The sequence below is a fragment of the Lachnellula hyalina genome, assembly GCF_007821495.1.
Source record: "Lachnellula hyalina strain CBS 185.66 chromosome Unknown contig00015, whole genome shotgun sequence".
Classification (NCBI taxonomy): Eukaryota; Fungi; Ascomycota; class Leotiomycetes; order Helotiales; family Lachnaceae; genus Lachnellula; species Lachnellula hyalina.
Genome location: NW_022157129.1, coordinates 1 through 24,955, shown reverse-complemented (window position 1 = coordinate 24,955; position 24,955 = coordinate 1). Strand labels below are relative to the sequence as shown.

The window sequence follows — 24,955 nt, the reverse complement described above, 5'->3', positions numbered from 1 at the left end:
TTTATGAGAGTCGCCATATATTCATCCAGCGGTATAGGTTGGGGCGCCTCCATCGTTCTTCCCCTATGCTGCGCATTAAGCGGCGGCGCGAGCTCAATGACATTAATATGTTTACCGGCAAGCTGAGCGCGCAGCGTAACCATAAAAGCGTAGGTACCAGACGACTTTCTTACCTGTGGAGTGAGTGGAAGTGGCGAGCGAGGGTTTCTCCTCGGCGAAGATTGCACCGATGAGGGGGATTTATTTGATGTTGGCTGTCATTTCGGATTGGATGTTTGGATTGATAAGAAGCTCGATGTTCACTTACTGTTAGTCAAGCTTCTTAATATCATAAAATTAAACACTACTTATACGTTTCCTTTCCTATCCATCCTAAACACGATTCAGTATGTTCTCTACAACAGCCTCAATCACAAGCCAGACTTAATCAAATAATCTATCAATGGACTTTCCTTACCCGGATATCCATAACATCACAACCTCCTTTCTCCGCTTCGGTTCGAAGAATACTCCACTCATATTTTGCTTCAAACCCGCTCGCACCGAGACTTGGACAACTATCTAACCTTTACCTACCCATAAAACTATAAGAAAATCTCACTCATACGTAACGCAATAGAAAATAATACCCCACTGCATCAAAGTAAAAGGGCCTGTCACGCAGTAGTCACGTGCTACAATATCATATCAAGCCTCATAACCAAGGCATTAACTCTCCCATCCATCAATCTATGCCATCCTCGCCCAAAAAATTACATCTCCAAGCCTTCCAACCCAACCCACCTCACCACCACCTCACCACCACAACCCACACCCACACACACGAAATCCTCGACCTCTTTCTTCCGCAAACATGCCACCAAAGGTCCAACGCATCCCCATCCAAGCCGCGACGTCCTCGCGGCGCTCGGCCCCTAAGGGCTATTTCGCAAGCACGTACAACACGTTGACAGCGCCCGAGAACGCGAGCGTGGTGCGCAGCGTGGCTGTTTTTGGGGCGGCTGTTGCGTTGTTCGCTAGTAGTTGGAGTGAATTTCTTTTGCCGCCGTGAGTTTTTGTTTTTTTTTCCTTTGCTGTTTTCTGGTTCTATGTATGGGATGGAGATGTAGATGGAGATGGATGGGGAAAGGAGCCAGGATGGTTAGATGGATGATGGTGCTAATGGTTTTATTTGCAGGTTGTAGAGAAGGGAAGAAGTGAGGGAGGGGAAGAGGGAGAGGGAGAGGGAGATGCATGGAAAGGGTATGGATGTGATGGATGGATGGATGTGGCGGTGGAATAACAAGCACCGTCGATGTTGGAGATAGCTCGGGAGGATTGTATGATACAAGGACGAACGGGCAACAGCGTCGGGGTGTGATACGAATATGAGTGTAATACAAAAGGGAAGGCATGGATTGCATGACAGGCGTTACGACGATACATACCAACGAGTGAATCTCTACTTCACAACCTTTCGTCAATCTATTTTGAAATATGCCTTGAAGGGAACTGTGCTCAACGACTCTATGCAGGTTTCTTGATAAAGGGGAATTATGTAATGATTGTATACACGCAGTTTCTCTGCCTAAAACTACACGGAGAGAGATCCCACCTATTAATCATTCAACCCTGACGCCTGACCCTGACACCTTCCCCATCAAATAATCAATGCTGACTCCACTGTATACTATCAAGAGCAACACCCTCCTGCACGAGCTCCCAAAGCGGGCTTAGCTCTCTCAAAAACGTGACTCGTTCCTTCACTGCCTTCAGCACATAGTCGATCTCTGACTCTGTGGTGAAGCGACCGATACCGAAACGGATACTGCTGTGGGCGCTCTCATCACTGCTGCCCAAGGCCCGTAGTACGTAGCTGGGCTCCAGGGAGGCGGAGGTGCAGGCGCTGCCGGAGGAGAGGGCGATGTCTTTCAAGGCCATGAGAAGGGACTCACCCTCGACGTACGCGAAAGATACGTTGACACAGCCGGGGTAAAAGTGGTTCGGGTCTCCGTTTTGGGTGGTGTGCTCCAGGGAGAGGAGACCGCTAAGAAGTCTGTCGGAGAGCATCTTGATCCGTTTAGAATCATACTAAAGACCATTAGCTATGCTCGATAATTATATTCAAATTAAAGTATGTAGAGTAGGAAATCAGAAAATGTACTGCGTCTCTTCAAGGAAGCCTCAACTTGCAAGCAAGGAGATCACTCTGAAAGCCATGCATATGAAGTAATTCATCATATTCAACAAAGTAAAAGTAACGGAAGTACTCACATCCATCTCCTCCTTGGCAATTCGACAGGCTTCTCCAAATCCGACAACTAACGCAGGCGCAAGGGTACCACTTCTCAATCCTCTCTCCTGTCCGCCTCCAGAGATGATAGGGTCGATTCTAACTCTCGGCCTTCTTCGGATATAGCAAGCTCCCATTCCCTTTGGTCCGTAAATCTTATGAGAAGAAATGGACATTAGATCAATCTGCATCTTGTTGACATCCATTGGGATCTTGCCGACTGCCTGTGCTCCATCGGTGTGGAAAAAGACCTTCTTTGACCTGCAAAGCTTGCCTATCTCCTCCAGGGGTTGGATAACACCAATCTCATTGTTCACTGACATGATACTGACGAGACAAGTCTCTGGCCGGATGGCAGCTTCGAGTTGAGCCATATCGACCAGGCCGGTGCTCAAGACAGGGAGATATGTAACTTCAAATCCTTCGTCTTGTAAATGCCGACAACTGTCAAGAACACACTTATGTTCTGTCTGGGTGGTAATTATATGGTTCTTCTTTCCACCTCGGCCAAAGAACCTCGCAACTCCCTTGACACTCATATTGTTACTTTCTGTAGCTCCGCTCGTGAAAATTATCTCCTTCGGGTCCGCTCCAATAAGATTTGCAATATGCTCGCGAGACTCTTCAATACCCTTGTCGGTTTCCCATCCATAAGCATGCGTTCTCGAGTGGGGGTTGCCATAAAGTCCGCTGTAGTATGGCAGCATAGCATCCAACACCCGCGGATCAAGAGGTGTTGTAGCTTGCATATCAAGATAGATTGGTCTCTCGCCTTCATCCATAACTGTGGCTTGCTTCAAAACACCTGTGAAAATTCAAATCAGCGAAAGTTCGCTGTTTTGCGGAGTTAAGCCATACCAGCCATAGGGCTCATCATCGCATCAGCGTTGACATCGGTTCCTGGCACAATCGTTTTCTCTGGAAGCTTGCCGGTCTCTGCAAAGAATGCTTTTTGATCGGCTCGGATGGCAGTGTCGACGTTGACCTGAGCGTTATCTTTCTTCGTCGCCGAGACATACCCCCTCCTCGAAGTTGTTTGGCTTGATATCCCCGCCACTCTCGCAACAGAAGTTCTTGAAACACCAGTGGTTGACGACGACTGCTTTAAGCAGAAGCGCGAGGCCTGTCGCAATGTATTTGCATGCATTGTCGGCATATTGGTGATGTGGTGAAGAAGATGCGGATGGATCAGAAAGTTGTACTGTAGCAGAGAAGAGGAGAGGCAACAAATATTGATAAAGAAGCTTCCAAGCGAAAACAGATGCGATTGGCTGAGGTGCAAGAGCGGGCGTCATTGGGGGCGACATGCCGGGGTTTATGAAAAGAAGCATAACCATAAGTAATTATGAAGGTAAGGTATGGTTATTCACTCCACCTGCGTGCAACTCCTCCGTATCCTAGATTCCTAGATCTCCCTCTTCCTCTTTTCCTTGTGAATAGTTACATTTCTTCATTCATTCTAGACATAAACTCGATTAATTCCGTGCTGCAGTACCTACTCACCCACGGTAGGCGCATAGATACCTAGCGATCTGGCTAACGGCAAACGCTCAGCCACTCACATTCCTCGTCATCACATCACACACATACTGGACTACACCGGCGCCGGCAAGAAACGAAAGTCCGCTTTACTCCAAGCCCTCGGCGTCTCTTCTTTACAATTCTAATATTTCCAACTCCAAGACACCGCCCGACCGTTTCTCTACCCTTTGCGACAGTCTATTGAATTATTCGGGGCGTTGGGCTCTATCCCGAGAAGGAAACGCCTCACAATACAAATACCCCACCACACCACCTCCCGACAGTTGAGAGCCATCTGAGGCATTTTGATCTACGTGAGTGGGAGGAGAGATGTCTTTCAAGGGCTTCCAGAAGTCAATCGTCAGAGGTGAGTCTATTCCAGAGGCCCGGCCCGGCTCTTGGGGATAGTGGCATGGGGAGGACAAAGAACGCCTGTCGCACCATCGCTGACGCATCCCTCAGCCCCGCAGACATTCAAGGCCAAATTCAATCTCGGCGAGAATACGAAAGATGCCGTCTATATCGACGCGGAACGACGGTTTGCCGATCTCGAGAGGGAGACCAAGAAGTTGCACGACGAGAGCAAAAAATACTCAGATGCGATCATTGGCATGATGAAGCACCAAATCGAATTTTCCCAAGCCATCGCCGAGATATACAAGCCTATATCTGGTCGCGTATCAGACCCAGATTCTATCATACCCGAAGGCAACCCAGAAGGTATACAGGCCTGTGAGGAATACGAGGCAATTGTGACGGAACTCCTGGCTACCCTCCAGCCCGAGCTAGAAATGATTGAGACGAGGGTGATTCGACCTGCGGACGAGTTATCGGAAATTATAAAGGCCATAAGGAAATCTGCACTAAAACGGCAGCATAAGCAGCTGGATTATGACCGACACCGAGCTACCTTAAAGAAGCTTCAGGACAAGAAGGACAAGAGTCTGAAGGATGAGAAGGCAATGTACAAGGCGGAAAATGAGGTTGAACAATCGACGCAAGAATTTGAGTACTTCAACAACCTCCTGAAGGACGAATTACCCAAGCTCTTCGCTTTAGAACGCGAGTTCATCCGGCCTTTATTCCAATCATTCTACTACATGCAACTGAACGTCTTCTACACTCTTCATGACAAGATGCAAGGATGCGACATTGGCTACTTCAACCTCCAGCTGGATGTGATAGAGGGATTTGAAGCGAAGAGAGGGGATATCCAAGAACAAGCAGAAAAGTTGGCAATTACCAAGTGGAAGACGACCGGTGGTAGGCGTCCGGCAAGGTTGGGTCCAGGAGGCAGCAAGCTTGCCATTGAAGACAAGCAATCCCCTTCTCGGCTCGCTATTGAAGACAGGAAGACGTCCGTTCGACGATCCATGGACGATGGAGAGAACCCACCACCACCCTATTCAACCCAATTATCGCCCAGGTTCAACGAGACTACAGTCACTCGCTCAAGTTCGACGGGTTCCGCATGGGGTGCAGCAGCAAAATCAAAGGGGCCAGCTCCACCACCTCCCAAGCCCAAACCATCACGATTCAGCGGCGCGCCTCCCGCAGAGACTGCCACGGCGCTTTATGATTACGAAGCTCAAGCCGAAGGAGACTTGAGCTTTTCAACTGGGGATATTATTGAGATTGTGACAAAGACGAATAATGAGAATGAGTGGTGGATAGGCAAGATCAAGGGGAAGCAAGGACAGTTCCCAGGTAAGGCTCCTGACAACGAGCTATTGATAATGCTGATTAGTACCTAGGAAATTATGTGCAAGTTAATTAAGAGGTTAAGACAAGAGAGAACGGCCCGCTTCTGTATCTAATCAGCGATTGGGGCATTTGGAAAGTTCCATTCTCCTTCAACAGACCGAGGCACGGCTATAGAGGGGGTTATGCATGGGCAACTCGGGGGGGAGGGGAAGGGCGGGTTAGCATGCATGTCATGCGTGTATCGTATACATCCAACAAGTATCGCCGGCTTATCATATTTATCACACTGCTTAGCTCTGAGAAAGAAAGAACTTCTGGTCACAAGGCAAACTCTCTTGCCGGTCTTAATCGATAGTACAGTATGTGACATGCATGTGCTGTCAGGCAAAGCAGAGCCGGGCGTCCAAGTAAGAGCGGCACGACCATTCGTGGGGAAGTACTGTAAGAACAAGGCAAACGGGGCATCCATCGATCGCGAGGCGGGTTTTCCATCTGTATCTGGCCCCCACCATCGGGACGGGTACTGCACTCAGTAAGCCCTAAACTCAAGTGAGACGTGGGCTTGCATGCTATGCGGTATCAGTAGTAGGAAAGTCAAGTAGAGCCGCACGCCAGCAACGTCCTTCCCAATCCGATCCAATGCAATACTTGCCCACACCAACGTCACCTCTACATTTCATTATACACTAGGTACATGTACACAGAGAGAGATCCTTGCTTGTCTCTCTTTCATGCAATGCAATGCAAAGCCTCACACCCTCTTGTGTGTATTTATTTTCCGCATGTTCTTCTACTGGAGTGGAGTACTGTAAGTAGTCATTCGCACATGGGGGCCAGAGAGAGAGAGAGAGAGAGAGAGAGAAAATAAAAAGAGAGAGATGTGGTAGTGAGACGTGGTAGTGCATGTAGTTACGCCCGGTAAATGTGGGGATGGGGGCTGAGGCTTGGTGCTAGATAGGTTGGTTTGGAGACTGGTGGATAGTACCGAGAGGGGATGGGAGATTGATGGATGGATGGATAGTTGAGTTCATGTCTACTAGTAATTAGCTAGCCAGACAAAAATGCCACGAGGGTAGGTAGGTAGGTAGGTAAGTTCTAGCGTTGTAGTTCGGTGATGGGACAGCATAGGACAGGAGAGGATAGCAAATAGATAGATAGATAGTATGCAGTAGATGAAAGAACCATAAATGTATTCATTACTATTGAATGCCACACCATCTCTATCTGCAGCACTAGAGCATGAAAAATCCAAAGCAGAAGACCAGCCTAATACAGTACACCCACCCTCAGCTCTGGAGCTTTTAACTAGGCACGCTCTGAGCAGATCCAAAATTATAGCCCCGGCTGATATCTCTGTACATGGCCTTTTCTCTCCACGCCCAAGCCCAACGGCCGGCTGTGCCTGAAGCTGAAGAAGGAGGGCCACTTTTCCCCGTATCTGCAATTGCAGTTGCGGTTGCGGTTGTAACTGCAGCATGTACATCCATATCCACATCCACTGCCTTTCCTGACCCAAGAAGCACATGTGCATTCATCCCCTCTCCCTCGCTATCAACCGCCTTGCCCTTCCCCTTGCGGTCAATGGTAAGCATCCGCTTCCCCTCCTCCACATCCATTCGCACGTCTTCATACGCATACGCACCTTCTGGAAGGTTCCCATTCCCGCCCACATCTGCATTCAGGCCGTCGATATTGCACCCCGTCGCCCTGCCATCGATATGCGGGCCCTCGCCGACACCTTTGGCACCCCACCGCTTCAAGCCCTCTAGCCTAATGCCCGCATCAAAGCCAACGAAGATGAGCGCCTGCGGCGCGTTGGCTGGCCCCGTCACATACACCATGGACCTATCGTCCATGACGCCGTCCACGCAGCCTAGATGGTTGGGCGGGTTCAGCAGGTCGTAGAGCTCTTGGTCTGCGCCTGCGCGTGGGAAGAATGAGATGGGTTGGGCGTGGGGGAAGAGTTCTGCGAGGGCGGTGGTGAGATCGGGGGAGGGATCGCGGGAGATTCCCGTGGTTGGGTCGGTGAGGGGCGGGCCTAGGGTGCGGCTTGAGCCGCGGAGACGGAGGCGCTGGGTACTGCGCCAGTCGGTGGGTAGAGGGTCGTTCACCAGGTCGAGGAAGGTAGAGCTGCTGGTGTGGTAGGTGCGGATGAGGGTATTTGCTAATGTGTAGGTTGGTGGCATGGAGCCGTCGTTACCAGGGTGGGTGTAAAGGGGTTTCCGTTGCGGGGCTTCCAGGTAGTTCGGGTTGTCGTCCTTATTGCGTAATTTGACGATTGGGAGATTGGGTAAGATAGTAATGTCGAGATTGTCGGATGAGGTTGGAGATGCTGCTGAGGCGGCGCTTGGTTCTGGAGACGAATATTCTGAATCGTCATGCTTGGGTTTAGGGAACTTGATTTTAGTTGTATAATACGTTCGCTGACTCCTGGAGGCTCCCAGATACCATTCCTTTCGAGACTCGACGATTTTGAGTTTTCCAGTAGTCTCATCGGTATCCAAGCGGAGAAATGTCCATCTGTCATCAATAGGCCCCTCTTGATGCTGTCTTCGCCACATCTGCTTATTTTCCGTCTTCTCTATCAACTCCTTGTATGGGGAATCCAAGGGAAACCGAATGCAGTGGTAGAAAGAGGTCCAATCTATCTCCTCGACTTCAAATGAAGTTTGATTAGATAGAGCATAGAAGTCTGTCTTGTGGAATTCGAAACAAATAGTCGAGCCAATCTCATTCCCAACCATATCTGGTAGGTGGATTCTTTCTTTGAACCATTCTTTGGTTTCGAAAGAGTATCCTTGGATTACCCATTTCTTGTGTCCATCATTTCCCAATTCAGAATTGGTCCCAAAATAGAGGAACTTACTATTATGGCGCACAAAGATCTTCTCTGTAGAATCTAACTCCTTAACAAGAAGAATAGCTCTATATCCGACGTGAAATGCGATGAGCCATGCCGTAGAATCCGAGCCTGAGGATCTGTAGAGGCATGATGTTATCTTATCCGAGTAGTACAGGATTTGGAACGTTCCTCTATTATTATCCTGGATGTCGGATAGTGCTTGGGTTAGCAAACCTGGGATGCTGATGACAACCTCATGGCCGCTAGAGTTATGGAGGTCCAAAACCCTAACTTTGTCGTCCAGGGTGTAACACAAGACACCATTCAGATAGACAAATGCATCACAGACGCCGATCGTGGCGACTGTGAACGGATTCACGGTGGCCAGCGCATTGCGCCTCTTAGCAGCCCTGCGAAGTGCTCGTGCATTGCCACCGCCAGCTGACGCAGCGGTCAGGGCTTCATTGGAAAATTTGATCTTAGTCTGTACGCAGGTATCGTCAGCAGCTGAACTTTGGCCCTCTGACAATCTGATACCCAACATACCCAATCTGAATAGGAATATACGAAACTTGCTCACCTGGACAATGTTCTTGCAGATGTTCTCTTCCATAACGATGAATTTCAATTCCTTACACACAAGAGCCAAATTGAAGACGTCGTCAAAGTCGATATTTCCCACGATATTTGCCAACACCTCGTAAGGAACACATAGCAGTCCAAACATTACACTCTCTCACGAGAACAGAATATAATAACTTGTCTGAAAGAAGCAAAAATGTCATAGTATCAGCCATTATAAGGAGGGTTTGAAACGAGTAAACGCAAGTATATGAATATGAATCTGGGACTGACCTGCACACTGGTGTTGGGAAAGAGAAAGCATTGGTGATCTTGTGCAGTTGGAGAAATAGGGCGAACAGATTAGAGTGGTATTGTGTCAGCCTTGAGCCATGGGCCATTGGGCGGTGACTTATACTGCATGTCATGAGGCTCCGCAGTTGAGCCTCAAAGTTTGCGGGAAAGGCTATCATGTTGTCTGAAACTTAGTCTCACAGTAATTTTGAATAATCCGAGATTAACGGGGCCTTTTGAGGCTGTGTCGGGTATCTTGACCGTACATCATGTGTCCTCGGTTGAAACAGAAAGAGCCGCATTTCTGGCATGCTACGAGTACAGTACTGTATGCACTGTCCACCCGATAATAAGATGACATGTCGGAATATGTCTCCGTAACAGGTCGGCGACAATGGGCAGGTTTCCGCCTTATTTATGAGTATGAGTATCAATGGCAAGGATTGCCCCAGTCCCAAGATGCGAGATGCTTGATGGATGGATGGATGGGGATGAATGCATGGGCTTGTTATTAGGTACTTCGTACATCGATGTGGAGGAACCCCTGTTCTGACCAATCAGATGAAGTACTGACCACACCTCGTTCTTACCTCCTATAGGAAGAATGAGGCTCTGCCCTTGAAATTAGGGGTTCTACTACGCCCCATTATATTGCCTGGAGGAATTGCTTCATCCTCTCTCTTACATTCCCGGCCCATCAATGGAAACCCGGGAACGAAAGTCGAAAAACCCTTGGCAGGAAAACAGGCACAGTATAGGAATGTGCGCAGCAGGATTTTGTGCAGCAAGGGATGAGGCTCAAGTGTTTGAGAGAGAGAAAGAGAAAGAGCTAGGGGTAGCTCAGCAGTCAACACGCGGCTCAATTGCTATCTGTTGTGGTTAGCATCCTGCACTGTACAGTAAACAGACAAATCTGCCTCGGTGGCGTGCGTGCAGAGCCGCTTCGTCTTCGTATCAAAACGCCGGATGCACTGAGCCTGGCGACTTTTCAATAATGGGGTGGACCGGACGAGTCTATTTGATTGAGGGCTACCATAAACACCATTGCGGTATCTGTGTATATATTTATAGTACAGTATTGGCAATGCAGCATCGGATGGGCTTGGACTAAATAGCCAATCGGTATGAATTTGAGGCACCGAATTTGAATGGGTGAAATAGCTGGCAGGGCAGGGCGCTTCAATAGAGAACCCTGGGTTGTATTGCCATGTGTGCCTCGACGGAGAAGGAGAAAGAAAAGTCCAAAGCTCTGCTGCACTGCAGAACTTGGGAAGCAGCGAGTGGCAGGAGCTTTGGCTTGGGTGGGTAATGCCCTTCCACACATATTGCCTAGGTACCGTAAGCTGAACATTCCAACCGGCCCATCCCATCCCATCCCATCCCCAGAACCCGGAAGATGGGAAGCCTCGCGATTCGATCGCCGCGAGCGAGCCTGCAGCTGTGCAGGAAGATATATTAATTCGCAGCCGCGGCTGACGACTGAGAGCGTTCATAGGTAGGTATATACAGACCTAGGCTGGCAGCAGTAGCAGTAGCCAGCTGTGCTTTGGGGTAGCACAGCACCGGTACTATCCCCCCTTCTTCCCCGCATGCAACCCGCGCCCGGGGCGTATATGAATACGAAAGCCTACAGATGCCTTGTACTGGTACATGGTGTATGTCTGGGAGCGAGGAGACATGGCTGACACTATACTTTGTATATAAAAGAAGTATAGAGAGGTCTTTCTGACTCTATGTGCGGTTGGATTCGTAGCGGGAGAATTGTGGCGACTTGAGGGTGAAGGATGCGTTTATATGCTATGTTTAGTTCAGCAGCTTATGTGTATAAGAACTTCTTGTAACTGGTATCAGGTTGGCCAATAATGGTGTTTTATCTAATAGGGGTAAAATGAAATCTAAACCACCCAAGAAGACAATCTACGCAGATAGATAGAACAGACTTCCATTACACGACTGACTGTGGTGTCGACATTTCGGTGCGCACATGTTAGAGATAAATACCTATATATATACCTATACATTCCCCCGGCTCTACTTCACCTCCCCGCGCGCTGTGCGACTGAACTGTGCAGTGTGATGTGACACAGACAAGCTGTATAGTACCAAGGGTTCATTCATCACATACATACATACAGCCTCGAGTGTCACGGCACACACTCTTCATACGGTAAGGCCCCCAATCACTTAATTATACCATACCAGCCTCACTATATGTATTTCCTCGCATTAAAACCCCCTCTGGAGAATTAGAATTCCGTCCTACCCTCGCCCTCGCCCTCCCCCTCCGTCCTTCCTTCTTTTCCTCCACACGTTCCAGAAGCCCATACACATAAAGTCCCGTGTCTGCAGTGTACAGACGTGGACGGCCACTTGCTCGTGTGGTGATACGCGGACCGGATCGGATCGATCGAGCAGGTGACTGCCTCTGACTGCCAGTGCTCGCACAGTATGTATGTATCTAGCTAGCTGGTCCTACGTTACGCTACCAGCTGTTATGCCGTGCTATGTGCTATGTGTTATGTTAGGGCCAAGCGTTTGGTGCAAGTGCAAGTGCAGCGCTCGTACCTAGACGAATGCCATTCCAGAACCAACCGGCTTTGTAGAACGAGTCTGCGCTTGTGAATGCAGTACGTACGTACTGCAGTTGAGACAAAGCTGGCTGGCTGGCGTTGGGGTATGTGCGAGTACGGTAGGTAGGTGGCACTTGGGTTGGGTTTATTATTTGCTGCTAACGTAACGCGAGGAGAAGAGATACTGATGTGATGTGATGTGACGTTTGATGGGGGTGGGGATACGGTAGGTAAATGTTGATGGGTAACACGTACTGCTTGGTGGCGTGGCTGGCTTGTAGTGTAGCAGAGCTGAAACGTATGCTGTGTACTACGTGGCTTTGGGGGTGCTTGCTCTGGATTCTGCGGCTGCTTGGTGGTGGTTTCGGCGATAGGACTTTTGATGCAACGTTGAGAATTAATGGACTTGACTGGTTGAAGAGGAAAGTTTGTATGAGAGTATTCTCAGGCAGCATATCGCAAGTTTTTCCCTAGTTGAAGGACTTGGACAAGGAGACTTCTCGGGTGTAGTGTATCAGAACTGGACCTGATACTTTGAATTGGCGTAGAATCATGTTTTATTCCACGCAAGAGTTGAAAATGTCTTCATTGACTATGTCAAAAACTGCACCAAGGTGCTCAGCATATCCTTCGTCAATATTTCCTCCTCTGAATCCCCTTGCATGGTATCTAGCTGCTCTGTAGAAATATTAGCACCCCTCTCGTCTTGCACCAAGAAAGTAATCATACCTTGAATAGTAGCCTTCACCACCGCCAACGTCTCATCCCTATCCCCAAGTAGCGCCTGTATCCTTTTGGACGCTCCATCATCCTCAGCCACCATCCAGGCCAAAACAACATCAATGGTCTGTAGACAAAAGAGCCCGGCGTCCAATCGCCTTGATAGCCATTCGTCCGCCGCATCTTCTCTTTCTTCCGCATCGAGATTCGCTTGTTCGTTTCTGATCTGCTCATCCACAACAGCTACCCTCGCAGCGTAATCCCTCCTAAGCTTGACCAATTTCCCCAGCTTCTCGTAGTCTTTTTCTACGAACTTGGCGAGCGTGCGTATCCTGCCGCTGGAATTCGCAGGTAAAAGTCGGAGTAATGAGGAGAATATGCCGAGTAGATGTTCGGTTGTTTGGCCATCTTGTTTCTTCATGAACATGCTGAATACGACCTTGAGTCCTGCTGCCTCGACTAACTTCTCACATACTTCGGCTCCGTTTTGCCCTCCTAATGCATGATCCACTAATCGGAGAGCACGGGATTTGCTCATTTTCCCTTCACGGATCATGATCAGACATAGTTCAATCCCTTCCGCTTCGACGAATTTTGTCTTTCCTTCCGGCTCGTCCACCACACAGGTCAAGGAGTCGAAGACGTTTTCGACGAATTCCTCTTCCTCCGTTCCTTTGACTGGATCTCGTTTCCGGTATGCAGCGAGTATCTGTAGTAAGAGATCTACACCATCCAGCTCGCAAAGTACCCGCCGGTTGATAGGCGATGATTGTAGAAGAATAGCTAGAACTTCTGCGGCGTATTGTTTGTTCTGAGAGACCCGTGATTCCTTCTTTTGTATCCTCTTCAGTAACCAATTTAGAACTTTTGTATCCTGTCCAATATTCTCCGCTAGTGAAGTCCTCGAAGCCATATTCTCCAGTACACCCAACGCATGATAAACCCCACTTCTATCCGACTCATTCCCCTCATTAAATCTCCCGAAATTCGAGACCAGTAGGCCAAGTAAATCAGAATCGACCATAGCATCCACAAGTGTATTCCACTGCTCCTGCTCGGCCTCGACATCCTCATCCGTAAGCTCACTGATGATTTCCACGGCATCAATGGCAATATCTGTATTCTCATGCGCCAGCAACCCAACCAGGCTCCCTACACACCCTAGCTTCGCAAACTCCCCATAAAGCTCAGGGTGCTCGCTCAAAATACTCAGCGCCTTGATATCCGCATCTAGATCCGCCTCACTGCCCATAAACTTCTGCGGCTCATTCTCGAATTTAGCTCGCAGCTCCGCATTCTTTGTAATTTTTCTCTCGAAATTCAGGGCCAGTTTTCGTAGCCAGGCAGAGTCTATCTTCTCGGGTGCGATTTCTGCGGATTCTTGACCATCCATGTAGTCCAGTATCTCGTTTTCCTCGCGCGTTACGCCGCCTCCGAAAAACCGCCCTTCGTCGTCGTCGGGGATGTCTGGGCCATAGTCTTCGTCTTCTGGGGGCACAGAGGGCCCGGCTTCCATGTCGTCGTCATCTTCGACTTCGGCGGTACGGCCATTAAATTTGGCGTGGCCGTTTGACGAGAGCTTCGCGGATTTGTAGATTTCGTCTAGGAGAGTCAGGAGAGCTTTGGGGGTAAGGGTAGGAGGACTGACTGGGGTCTCGTGTTGGTTCTAATTTACGTTTGTTGTTGGGTATTGCGGGTTTCTGCAATCAATGTTAGAGCTGGGGAATGCTAGAGGTGGAGTTGGAGCTACCTTGAAGAGGTCGTCGATGCTGGACATGGCTGAGCTGCCTGATGATCAGGCTATGCGTCCAGGGCGCTTTCAATGTGAAAGATAAACGAATGTGATATGCGTGAGAGCTTTTCGTATCAGTTTGACCAAGATTTCAAGAGAAAACAGAATTGGGTTGACAAGAATGGTTGCTTGTTTAAAGCTTGAAACTTTTCTGCGATTGGAGCTCGTGGACCTCGATTGTTTACTATCTGCACGTGATTCGCCTCAGCCAGTAGACTTCGCTATCCTCATCACTTCTCCTTTCTGATCCAATTATGAAGAAACAAGATATCAGATAAGATTACATTTTTAGATGGACAATACCACCATTGAATCCGGAGGCTTCTTCCCACCATCTCTACCATCGCCAGCACCTAGCAATACATCCATCAGCTCCACAACCTCCAACCTACCCCACCCCCGCGCTCACCCTTTACGAGCTGGCTCAGCCAAAGAAGATGCAGCAAGACGATACATCGAGAGCAGATTACTGCATGTTTCGAGAAGATATACGAAGAAATTCCAGCTGCTAGAAGAGGCCGAGGAAGTTCATGGGTATGAGAGTATGAGTGAGGTTGCCAAGGATCTAGGGGATGTGGTTGATGTATTGTGGATCTCTGGTACTCGTATGTAGAACAACCCAATCTTCTTGTCTCAGGCATATACTAACGTATCTTTTTAGCTAGTTTACAGATCCCATATTTACTCAATGTGGCCGGAAGCGTGACTTCGTATCTCCCAGCATTCCCGCCTTCACCAACAGCTACTTTCAAGTTGCTGAGGAAACTAGATCATGCTTTTGCGAGTTTGATCAAGGGTGAAGATAGTGAGACTGGAGAATCTTTACCGGGTTTTGAGGCTGGGAAGAGGGCGGGGATGAGTAGGACTGATATGGTCAGGTGTAAGAGCTTGGTGGAATCGACAAGGGTTCTGATCGTGGAGGTTATGAGTCGGGATCCGGAGATTGAAAAAGATACTCCCGAGCAGAGTGACATGGAGACCGATGCCATGAGTGTCGATGAGAATGATCATGGTGATGGCGTCGAGGATGAGCATGACATGGACGTTGCGAGAGTTTATGAGGGAACAATTGTTCAACTTGGTGAAATACTAGGTGATGCATTTGGTCTTAAAAGCTGAGCGACTATCTCAGCGCTTTTTAAGGTTGCTGGAGTTCGGCTAGGTGGAAAAGGGGCGTTTTGGTAAGGCTAGGGGTCAGATGGCACATGAATAGGGATTGCATTGTCGATTTCTGCGATTAGCTATCCGTGTCTTCTATCTCGATCACGATCACCAAATCGGTCCCTATCTCCTCTTCCTCTGTCTCGTCCGCCCCCTCTGCCCCTTCGATCATCTCTCCGATCATCAAACCGGTCTCTGTCACTTCTTCCTCTTTCTTGTCCACCACCCCTATCTCTCCAGTCATCTCTTTCTCGGCGATCATCCCTCGAGTCAAAGTCCCCTCTCTCCCTTTGAGGGCTTCTACTCCGACTCCTCTCACGCTTTGATGAATCATACTTTTCCTCTCTCTCATGCCGCCTCCGTAACTCATCTTCGTCATACACCATTCCATACCTATCCCTCCTGGGTCCACTACTATACTCTTCCAACTTATATTGTCTTTTCTTCTCCAGTCCACTAACACCACCAAATCCCCCTCCCCGGTGTCTACGCTTGGAGTTCGTCGCTGTTCGCCATGTATCTGACAATTTGGAGACGGATTGTGAGAAATCAACATGGATTCGATGGTCATCTATCAGGACACCTTGCATTTTGAAATATGCTTGCTCACAAGATGTCTGGTCTTCATATTCGATGAAGGAATACTGCAAGCTGTCGCCTGTGCGCTTGTCTCGGATGACTTCGCAGGAGAGGATTTTGCCGAAACGACTGAAAATGAGTTCGAGATCCTCATCTGTCGTGACAGGGTTGAGTTTGCAAACAAAGAGGACGTTCTCCGGTGGCTTTACTTCCGCAAAAGGAAGATCACCAACCATTTCCAAGGTCAAGGCCTGTGCCCTAGCTTCTCTTTCTCGCCGCTGCTTCTCGACGGCCTCTGCATCTCCCTCTTCTTCCAGATTGTCATCGTCTCCGATGCGTACTGTAGCAAGCTGTGCCTTGGTGGGTAAAGGGCTTTCAGGTGGCTCCACGAGCCCGGGAGGATCGTCATAGGGATCATCTAAGACAACTGTATGCTTGATTCGAATGTCCACCAGAGGTCGGCCTTTATCGTCGCAGAAGGCATCGTTAACCTTCTCAAGCGCATCAAAGCCCTCCACAACCTTGCCAAAGATTGCTGCTTTGCCGTCTAGATAATCCAAATTGTCACCAAGTGTGATTATGAATTGACTGCCCGCAACGCGCTCATCTGGATCCTTGGTCGATTGAACCGTAGCCATACTGACAGTCCCCCTCTCCACATGCTTCAGCTTTGGGTTTAGTTCCGCCGTAAATGTCCGCTTCGCAGGCCCGTCAAGAAGCCCCCATATCGAGCTTCCGCCATCGCTTTCTTTCGCTTCTGGGCCGATGGGATCGCCGGTTTGGAAAGAGAAATTCTTCTGAACGTTGTATACGGGGGAAAAGTTGTAGTATTTGACTTTGCAGAGCTTTAGGAAGCTAGATAATCGCGAGTCTTAGTATCTATGTGTTCAGTTATTTAACGGGCAGAGGGGTTTGGAGGGGCACTCACTTCTCGCAGAGTTTGGGCGAATAGTCGACCAAGAGATCGATGACTATGTCGCCGGCTGAGGTTTCGAGGAGGACACTCATGGTTTCGGTTTCGTCTTACCCCAAGGAAAGAAAGCTTCAGGAGTGTATTGTAGGAGCATGAAATACCACGTCGGCACTAAACCGAAGGCCTCTAAACAAGCAGGCCTGTGTTGACATTCATTGCGGCAATACTTGATCGGCGCTTAACGCGTTTAGATGTTAGGATTTTAGGCGCTAGAACTAGTCACATTGAAGCTCTGGCCTCTTTCCTTCAACTTTCACTCCCTCGACTGTTTGTCATTTCACATTAAAATCTATTGATCTGCATCAAATCCTCTCAACCGCTTCCCAACATACATGCAGACTTTGTTTGCTGCTTACCAGTGTCACCCTGGTTCCCTCCTTCACCTTATGCCCGTATCACGTGTCAGGCACCTCTACCTCCACATCCCCTTCCCCTTCCCCTTCCCCCTCACTCTTGCCTTACCTAGATATCCTTGAGCGGATCTCCCGAGATCTTACCAGCTGTTGTGTATCATCTGACTAGACCCGTGATGCTATTGGAAGGGATGAACCAGATCCCGCCGGGTCCCTTTCCCCGGTTCCTGAATGTTGGACGCCTTGTCCGGTCTTTCCCCACAATCTACTTCTCGCCCCTTTACTTCGATCTGCTGCATCAACTGTCCGACCTATTCCCGCTGACCAGACCAGTCCTTGAAGTTTTTTTCGTGTGCGACCTCTGTTGGCGTTCTAGTTGTGTCCTGAAAGACCTTCGATTCTTCTGCATCACTCCTGTGTACGACGTTCATTTCATCCCACATTTCGACGAGTACCAGGTTTATGGATCCCATCAGTCAATGGTTGGATAATGATATGTTGATCTACTCTTGGCCGTTCGGGAACCTGCATAACCTAAAAGTCGCTGAAGATTTTCGACAGGGAGGCCGTCCTTTGTCATCGATGCACCTATCCGACGCATCTTGAGAATACTCCGTAAGTCCTGCATGCCATCCCCACGTGCACGGCGGAAGTATCACAAACTTTTCAACATATTTTGAAGGCTCGTCAAGTTATACTGTTACGGGTCGGGAATGAACGTCCCGTCGAGCCATACTATTATGCATAATACTCAATATGCAGAATATCTTTGATACCTCGGTAGGTATGTATTGATATTATCAAATAGCATCATACAAGGGAGTACGAAACTTTGGGGTCTGGCCGAAAATCGCCCGTGATTCTGTTTTGCCCAGATGGAATCCCCATCGTTGAAGTGTAGTACGCAAGACCATGAGAGCCTCTCCATGGGATGGCTATCTGAATGTCGTATCTCTGTCTCATTTTCACAGCTTCGTCACAGGAAATTGTCAAGGTCCCTCCACCATCTATGCGGAACATGACTGGTACAGGTTATCGTCCTGTTTTCGAGGCCCCGTTATCAAATCCGTATTCTCGGCACGCCGACGAGAAGCCATCGTTAAACTCTGCAGGATTGTAGTCTTTGAAATGCATGCAAGTGTAGTGGTACTTCGTCAGCAGCCAGCTGTCGTACAAGCCTTCAGAGCTCCCGCGGAAATGTCTTGCTCATCCAGAGTCTTGGTTGAAGCTTCTTGGATCTGTCTCACTCCATGGTGTTCAAGTTAGAGAAATTATAGGTTCCTTGCAGAATCCCCGTTGAATTTGCCTCGTCACAACCAATTCCCCGCAAACAGCGTTCAATTGCAACCCATTCTGGTGATACTGATGATCACTTATAAATTTTGCAACGTCAAACGCATGCTTTTCCTTAGAATCTTCGCTTTCCTAATAGGGCCGCTTATCGTCATGTCCTCGTCCAAGCAATTCTCGTCCTCTGCAGATGATCTAGCCACGCTGCAGAAGTCTTATGTGTTCTACAGCATTTTGCATGAGGTAAAATTCGAATCGATCAAATTGTGTTGCATAATGGCTGGTTTAGCTCCATCAACGGTCGTCACAAAGATAGCAAACATCGTATAAACTGGGAGATTGGTTGAGTTGGATGCAGCTACAGTATAGGGAGGTTTGCTCAATCGTGATTGCCCATCGTCTACCTACTGGTAGCAAGTATACCTCTGTAACTGGCTGGGGGATTCTGCTTCTGACATGTTCTATGAAGCGGTAAAGAATTTCAGTCGTGATGTGAGGAGCGTTTGAATTAAATACAAATGGTCAAGCTTGGTCAAGGATCTGGCGTCTTGTGTATGATGTGCTGTACTGCATGAATCTAGAATCGCTGCATCAGTGACGAAGCAATTCTTGAGGCGCCTGTTTTGTCCCATGGACCAGGCTATAGCTCTTCGTTCACAGTCGCCAGTCATACAGGACTACGTATGTTTGTTGTTCTGTGGTACGGCCGTTGTTGAGCAAGGCGGCTCTTCGATTTGTTTGCTGAATTATGCCTCCTGGCGCGACAGTTACCTGTCATAACACTTAGGATACTGTATCTTTCTCTGAAAGTAGCCAAGGCCTCCCGAGTGAAATTTCCCGCCATTTGGGGGGGGTGGGGGTGGCTGTCAATTCAAAGTTGGGGAAGATGCGGTTTCTGGCAGATGTCTTCTGTCCTAATGCGGCCTTGGAGATCTAGTCGAAGCGCCTATAGCTACATGGCCCATCTTGCAGCTCAAAGCCAGCATTCTTTGTTTACGACACTGGTGTTTCATAGATCAGACAGTCTCAGGCGAACTAAAACTCGGAAATCCATACGCAGGGGAAGTTCTCAGCCAGTCTCAGGATAACCAGGCAATTGAAATACTTGAAGCCCTCGCCCCGACTTTCCATCCTCTAGGCACTCGCTCTGTTTGTCGAAATGTGCTGAAGAATGCAAAGATCAACGTCGGATGCGTACAAGCCATGCGAGGCGTCCTGCAGCTGGCCGTTGGATACAAGACTGTGGTTATGGCTTCACCGTGCATCATCGAACAGCTGCGTCGTAGAGTTTGAGAGGGCACTGAGGCATTTCTGTTTTGTAGGAGAGGAGAGGAGATTAGGGTGATGTATCGCAAAAACTTGGACCATATGCAGCCTTGTTCCGCAGGTAAACATGCCTTTTGGTACGCAAACATCATGGAGACGGTCACACGCGATATAATAAGGTAGTGTTTGCCTCGCCTGACCGCCCTCAGGATCGGTCCATGCCTCACTCACTCTCAGCTTGATCTTTCTCTGGGAATACCGCGCCTGAGACGCTCGTTTGCCATCATCAAGCTACTTGGTTGAAGTAACTTCTGTCCCTCACCTCTTCCCATGCATTACTCGTATTCTACTTATCCTTCAACACATACGAGAAGATCCTCAAAGTAAGAATACACCGCACTCTTCACCGCGGCGCATCACTCTGATCCTGTTCCCATCCAACCAGATGGTGACTCGAGCGTACTTTGATCATGACGGGCAAACCTTCCGTCGAGATAGCAGCCGTGGGCATGGTTACCCTCTGAGCCACGACCGCGACTTGCCTCCCGCACCTAGTCCCTATAACACGGCCCGGGAACATCACTTGTCGAACCATGAAACTCGGAGTAGCAACAGCGCTGCGGATCAAGAGAATCATAACTCTCGACCACGGAGTAGGATTCCAGTTGCTGTAAGTCGCTCCATCGCGTCGAGATTTCGGAGCTGATGCTATCCAGTGTGGACGATGCCGGAAACGCAAGATCCGTTGCAGTGGGGATTTAGGAGGTGGTCTCCCCTGTACCAACTGCAAAAGTGCTGGGAATGAGCATTGCCAATTCTTGAGGGTAGATATTGAACTGTGCGCAATCGCTATGCCTATTGCTTACTTTGTGTAGGTCTCATCTACTGAAGCAACCATGAAGAACGAGCCGAATGACTTCAATCACTTCGAGCCTCCATCTGCAGCGGCCCGACTTCAGTGTCGCATGGTCCCGTACGGCCACCATGCCTATGTTCAACAGACGTCGCCCGTTGTTGATGCTTACTATCAACGCACCAATGCCTCATTATCAGGATATCAGTATCCAGCAAACGCCAAATACTATACGATGCCGCCATTTGAGTACCAAGACGAGGGCGACTTTGCCATGCAACAATCCTACCCAGCAGCTATAAGCTCCGACCAGCTTCTGTCTTCCAACTTTCCAGTTGCCAGTGTGAGCCGATCATGGACCCCGACACCACAATCCTCCAAGAACGCTCCTGTGTATCTCGAGCAGGAATCATCTTTCAGTCATGGTCAGCTCCCGTATCACACCTACCCACTTCGACCAACCATCAGCCCTGAGACCAAAAATTCTTCGCTGAGCGGCCAAACCTTGAATGGATCTCTCCCTACGCCTGAAAGTGCAAACAACCGTGTTCTTCCCTTCCCAGCTGCTAACCGACAGCAGGTGGGATCCTACCTTCACTCAAGCTCTAGCGGTCTTCCAACTTCTCAGGGAGGATATCAGTCCTACGATGGACTTTTAAGCCCGAACACCCAATCCAGGAAATCTATCAACAGCGAAAACGCATCCCTCTCATCATCCTACCTTCCGTACTCCAGTAGTAGTCCTGAATCGCTGGCGTCATCCCAGAGAGCATACAGTTCGCAGACTCTATCTCCGCAAAATGCCGAAATATATGCTCCGAACAACGAGGGCCTCTTCCATGCCAACGAATCGGTAGAGTCTTTGTATGGAACCAGCAGCGAGACTAAAAGAGGTCCGCAGAGCAGCCAAGGAGGGCCGGAAGGTTTAATGTCGTCAATGTCGAACGGCAACTTGGTGAACGGCCATGCATACGTCCCCTACAATAATCAGTCCAGCTACCCTCCTCCACCCATGAACATCCACCACGCTCCTCATCGACGTCTCTCGATTGGAATCTCGGCTACTTGATTTCCCAACACTCTTTACGTTTAGATATTTCATTTGTACTCGTGAGATTGATTAGTCCCCAGGCGGCATGGTGTTTACCTTGGCTCAATTCGATTGATTTGCTTCTCAGGCGAAAGGAGGGCTAGGAAAAGAAACTAAAATGCTGGGAAACCAAGCTGGCAACAGCGTTGCTGTACAATTATGCGCAAGGAGTTACTGTGTCTATGGACTTTTCTCATTGGATGGCGTGGGTCTGGCCTCGGAAGAGAATAATAGTCGGGGATAGTGCCCGGTGGAGGGAGGGAGTTGTGTCTATTCAGGGGAGGGAGGCTTTGTTCAAGGTTTCCCTGCTGTATTTCCACCTTGGTCCAAAGCAGTCTGTCTGTCTTTTCCTTTTCGACGGCATCAAAAGGAACCCCGAGATCTTCCATCCATATTGATTGAGTAATCTGAGTATTATATTCCTACAAGGGAATACTAAGTTGATAGTTCTCGCATTGACTGACACCTTCCATTTCCCACTTGAACATCCTCCATTCCATGCCTTAACTACCTACACATAGTACAATAAAAAAGTCCTTGATGGGTGGATTACAACCAATATCCACCCTAAACAGGAAACCCGAACCTTTCGTTGCACTTCGCATGAAAGCTCACGGACGACCAAAAAAAGAAAAACGCGGCCGCATTCACATTCGGCAAGGAGGGTAGGGTGTATATAATTGAATAAACGCATGTCGAAATACATCCATGTGTACCTAGGTATACCGTGTAATGGTGTACTGGTCTAGGTGTCTTTAAGAATTGATCGCCGAGCTTGCTCGGGGGTGTCCTAGTCTAACATTCCTTTTTTGTTTTTTTTTGTTTTTCTTTTTTTTGCTTCTGTATATTAGTAGGTAGGTAGTTCCAAGTCCGGGAACCGCCTGCTTTTTAAGTTTTTATTTTTCTCCCTCTACCTAAGTAGGTATCTAGGTAGCATTCGCGGTTTTGTATTATGTATTATGCGCTTCCGCCGTAGAGAATCCATTGCAGAGTGAAAGAAAGGGGCTCGCTTAATTAATCGAGGGGGTTCTTCTCGTTGACGGAACGGATTCCTTGGATTGCATAAGGTATGTTATTTTAGGAAAGCGACGACGGTGCATAAATGATACTAGTGCATACCTAAGATACAGATTTATTTTTCGAGAGCGTCTTGCTGGAATTGATTGCCTTGTATATTGATTGATTGATTCTTCACTATTGCATGCATGCGTGGTGCACTTACTTATTCCCGAATCCTTCCTGTCTAATTAATAAGCTTATTATCGAGATAATCTAGAGGTGAGGTTTAAGATATCAGTTCCGTAGGTACTACGCGCATACTATCTCTCACAGACATAGACTCAATCCAACCCACGGGCGCGTTAATAACCTAGCGTTCCATTTTATTCCATATTCCATAAACGTCTCGTTACAGACCTACCTATATTTTCATCTATGCAGGCGAGATCACTAGCCTATAAACCTTCCACAATTCACCACATGAGCCAAAACCGTCTTATACTAATTCCTAAAAAGATCATAATCCCTACATGCACTCAGGACCGTTCCCTACTCCCTTTTAAGATAAACTAGTGCAATTATGAATCGGTCCAGGATTTATGAATAATTTAGTTTGTATGTGAATATAAATTAAAACTCCATGAACGGACTACGTCACTGGGAACTGCATTCATATATATGGATAAAGTAGAGAGTCATGAATGGACCGGAACATATCTGTTTCCACCATGTATGCGGACCGGTAGATCGAGGAGGAAGAACCTTACGTACGTAGCAGTCCGAAACATCAAACAAGCCCCTCTGTTATCCAGAACCTATCTGTAGGCATTATCTGAGATGCTCTGTAGACTATTACTTGCCTCTCGAGGTTCCGGTGTTTGATACGGCTACAGTGCCGCAACTTCATCTCGCGCTTTGTGTGCCTCGTTTCGACCAACACAAGACAGCGCACTCTATAGATGGAGCTTCCTGTTCGGGAGAGCTGAGGCCACGTGATTTTCTCAGGTTCAAGCCAGACTCAATTCTTTCGGTGATCTTTTCTACCACATAAGATGGTCTGCAACAGTAGATGGTTGGTAGTGGAACATCTTCTGGCTCATGAAGAACCAAACTACCATAACCTCGGTCCTCGACTTTTCCAGGATCGCATAGCAAAGTCATACTTTTCAGGTGCGGAAAGACTGCTAGCCATGAATCCGTAAGATCGCCATCCTTGGGCTCTGGGGGAGGACGGAAAATGCGCATGAGGACATGATTTCAAACACCAAGACTCACCGCGAGGCTTTGAGCGAGAGGTAATGCGAGATGTTGGATAGTTGATAGTTCTGAAAATCTTCGCGCTCGACCTGGGGGGGCAGAGACAGCCATCTCTCAGTGACCATCTGCCGAGAGGAGTCGTCGAAGCCGGGGAAATACAGAACGTCTTCTTTATCCCACCACATCTTATCTTCTCCAGGCATTATTGATTTACAATCCAGGTGGAAGCGAGTCCATACAGCAGCTCTTGCTTCATGGCTGGTATGAAAGAGGGCCATCACTCCGCTCCAATAAGGCACAAGCAAATCAGCTGTATCTTGTCCCATTTTGACTTCTTACTAAATTCCTCCATTTGCCTTGGAATGAAAATACATCAGCATTTCTGTTAATGTAGTATGAGCATTAAGGTCTCGTGGGGCTGGAAGGATCGCACGAGCGCTAGAAAGATCGAAATTTGTAATGAATGTTATTGCGCCAGGCACTTGTCGGGGGTTAGGGGTCGCGAGTTTCCATATCATGCATCTGATTTCGATCGGTAGCTGAGGAAACTTCGAAAGACTTAGTGTATCTTTAGACGGGTCGTAACGTTCGTAACGTGTGTATGGAAAAGGGTCGTACAGCTCTGGGAGGTGAAAGGCGAGGGAATCATCGTAACGGATAGTCCATTCTGAGGATTGATGTTGTTAGCAGCAATTTGCAAGGCAGAGAATGGGATAAATATACCTTGAGCCGCGAGATGTCCCCCGGTAGGCGATAGCGTCACTGTCGTCAGTGGGTCCGAATCCATGTTCAGGTCTACCTCCTCCATTGCATCCTGCTGGTCCCCATGCCCATTTGAAGGACCATCTCCAGGTCTGC

At 48.5% G+C, this 24,955-nt stretch overlaps 8 protein-coding genes across 8 annotated transcripts; 4 read left to right on the top strand and 4 right to left on the bottom strand.

The window, feature by feature from the left end:
• Positions 1-853: 853 nt before the first annotated feature.
• LHYA1_G000862 (uncharacterized protein) lies at positions 854-1,184 on the top strand (the record flags this gene model as incomplete). The annotated part of the gene is made up of 2 exons (XM_031145851.1): positions 854-1,047; positions 1,178-1,184. The coding sequence occupies 2 exons, from the start codon at positions 854-856 to the stop codon at positions 1,182-1,184; spliced, it is 201 nt and encodes a 66-aa protein (XP_031008473.1).
• A 463-nt stretch (positions 1,185-1,647) lies between these two features.
• On the bottom strand, positions 1,648-3,428 carry LHYA1_G000861 (Cysteine desulfurase, mitochondrial; the record flags this gene model as incomplete). Its single annotated transcript, XM_031145850.1, has 3 exons — positions 1,648-2,070; positions 2,254-3,077; positions 3,131-3,428. The coding sequence occupies 3 exons, from the start codon at positions 3,426-3,428 to the stop codon at positions 1,648-1,650; spliced, it is 1,545 nt and encodes a 514-aa protein (XP_031008476.1).
• A 695-nt stretch (positions 3,429-4,123) lies between these two features.
• Positions 4,124-5,547, top strand: RVS167_0 (Regulator of cytoskeleton and endocytosis; the record flags this gene model as incomplete). The annotated part of the gene is given in 2 exon segments (XM_031145849.1): positions 4,124-4,160; positions 4,178-5,547. 2 exon segments carry the CDS (start codon positions 4,124-4,126, stop codon positions 5,545-5,547), a joined length of 1,407 nt encoding a protein of 468 aa, XP_031008475.1.
• A 1,251-nt stretch (positions 5,548-6,798) lies between these two features.
• On the bottom strand, positions 6,799-9,066 carry LHYA1_G000859 (uncharacterized protein; the record flags this gene model as incomplete). Its single annotated transcript, XM_031145848.1, has 1 exon — positions 6,799-9,066. The coding sequence occupies one exon, from the start codon at positions 9,064-9,066 to the stop codon at positions 6,799-6,801; it is 2,268 nt and encodes a 755-aa protein (XP_031008499.1).
• A 3,290-nt stretch (positions 9,067-12,356) lies between these two features.
• Positions 12,357-14,261, bottom strand: ctnnbl1 (Beta-catenin-like protein; the record flags this gene model as incomplete). The annotated part of the gene is made up of 4 exons (XM_031145847.1): positions 12,357-12,442; positions 12,494-14,086; positions 14,133-14,184; positions 14,235-14,261. 4 exons carry the CDS (start codon positions 14,259-14,261, stop codon positions 12,357-12,359), a joined length of 1,758 nt encoding a protein of 585 aa, XP_031008433.1.
• A 307-nt stretch (positions 14,262-14,568) lies between these two features.
• Positions 14,569-15,395, top strand: LHYA1_G000857 (uncharacterized protein; the record flags this gene model as incomplete). Its single annotated transcript, XM_031145846.1, has 2 exons — positions 14,569-14,881; positions 14,938-15,395. The coding sequence occupies 2 exons, from the start codon at positions 14,569-14,571 to the stop codon at positions 15,393-15,395; spliced, it is 771 nt and encodes a 256-aa protein (XP_031008431.1).
• Positions 15,396-15,517: 122 nt separating this feature from the next.
• cyp6 (Peptidyl-prolyl cis-trans isomerase-like) lies at positions 15,518-17,024 on the bottom strand (the record flags this gene model as incomplete). The annotated part of the gene is made up of 2 exons (XM_031145845.1): positions 15,518-16,871; positions 16,945-17,024. The coding sequence occupies 2 exons, from the start codon at positions 17,022-17,024 to the stop codon at positions 15,518-15,520; spliced, it is 1,434 nt and encodes a 477-aa protein (XP_031008432.1).
• Positions 17,025-20,343: 3,319 nt separating this feature from the next.
• Positions 20,344-21,820, top strand: LHYA1_G000855 (uncharacterized protein; the record flags this gene model as incomplete). The annotated part of the gene is made up of 3 exons (XM_031145844.1): positions 20,344-20,568; positions 20,615-20,722; positions 20,774-21,820. 3 exons carry the CDS (start codon positions 20,344-20,346, stop codon positions 21,818-21,820), a joined length of 1,380 nt encoding a protein of 459 aa, XP_031008434.1.
• Between the last annotated feature and the right edge of the window lie 3,135 nt (positions 21,821-24,955).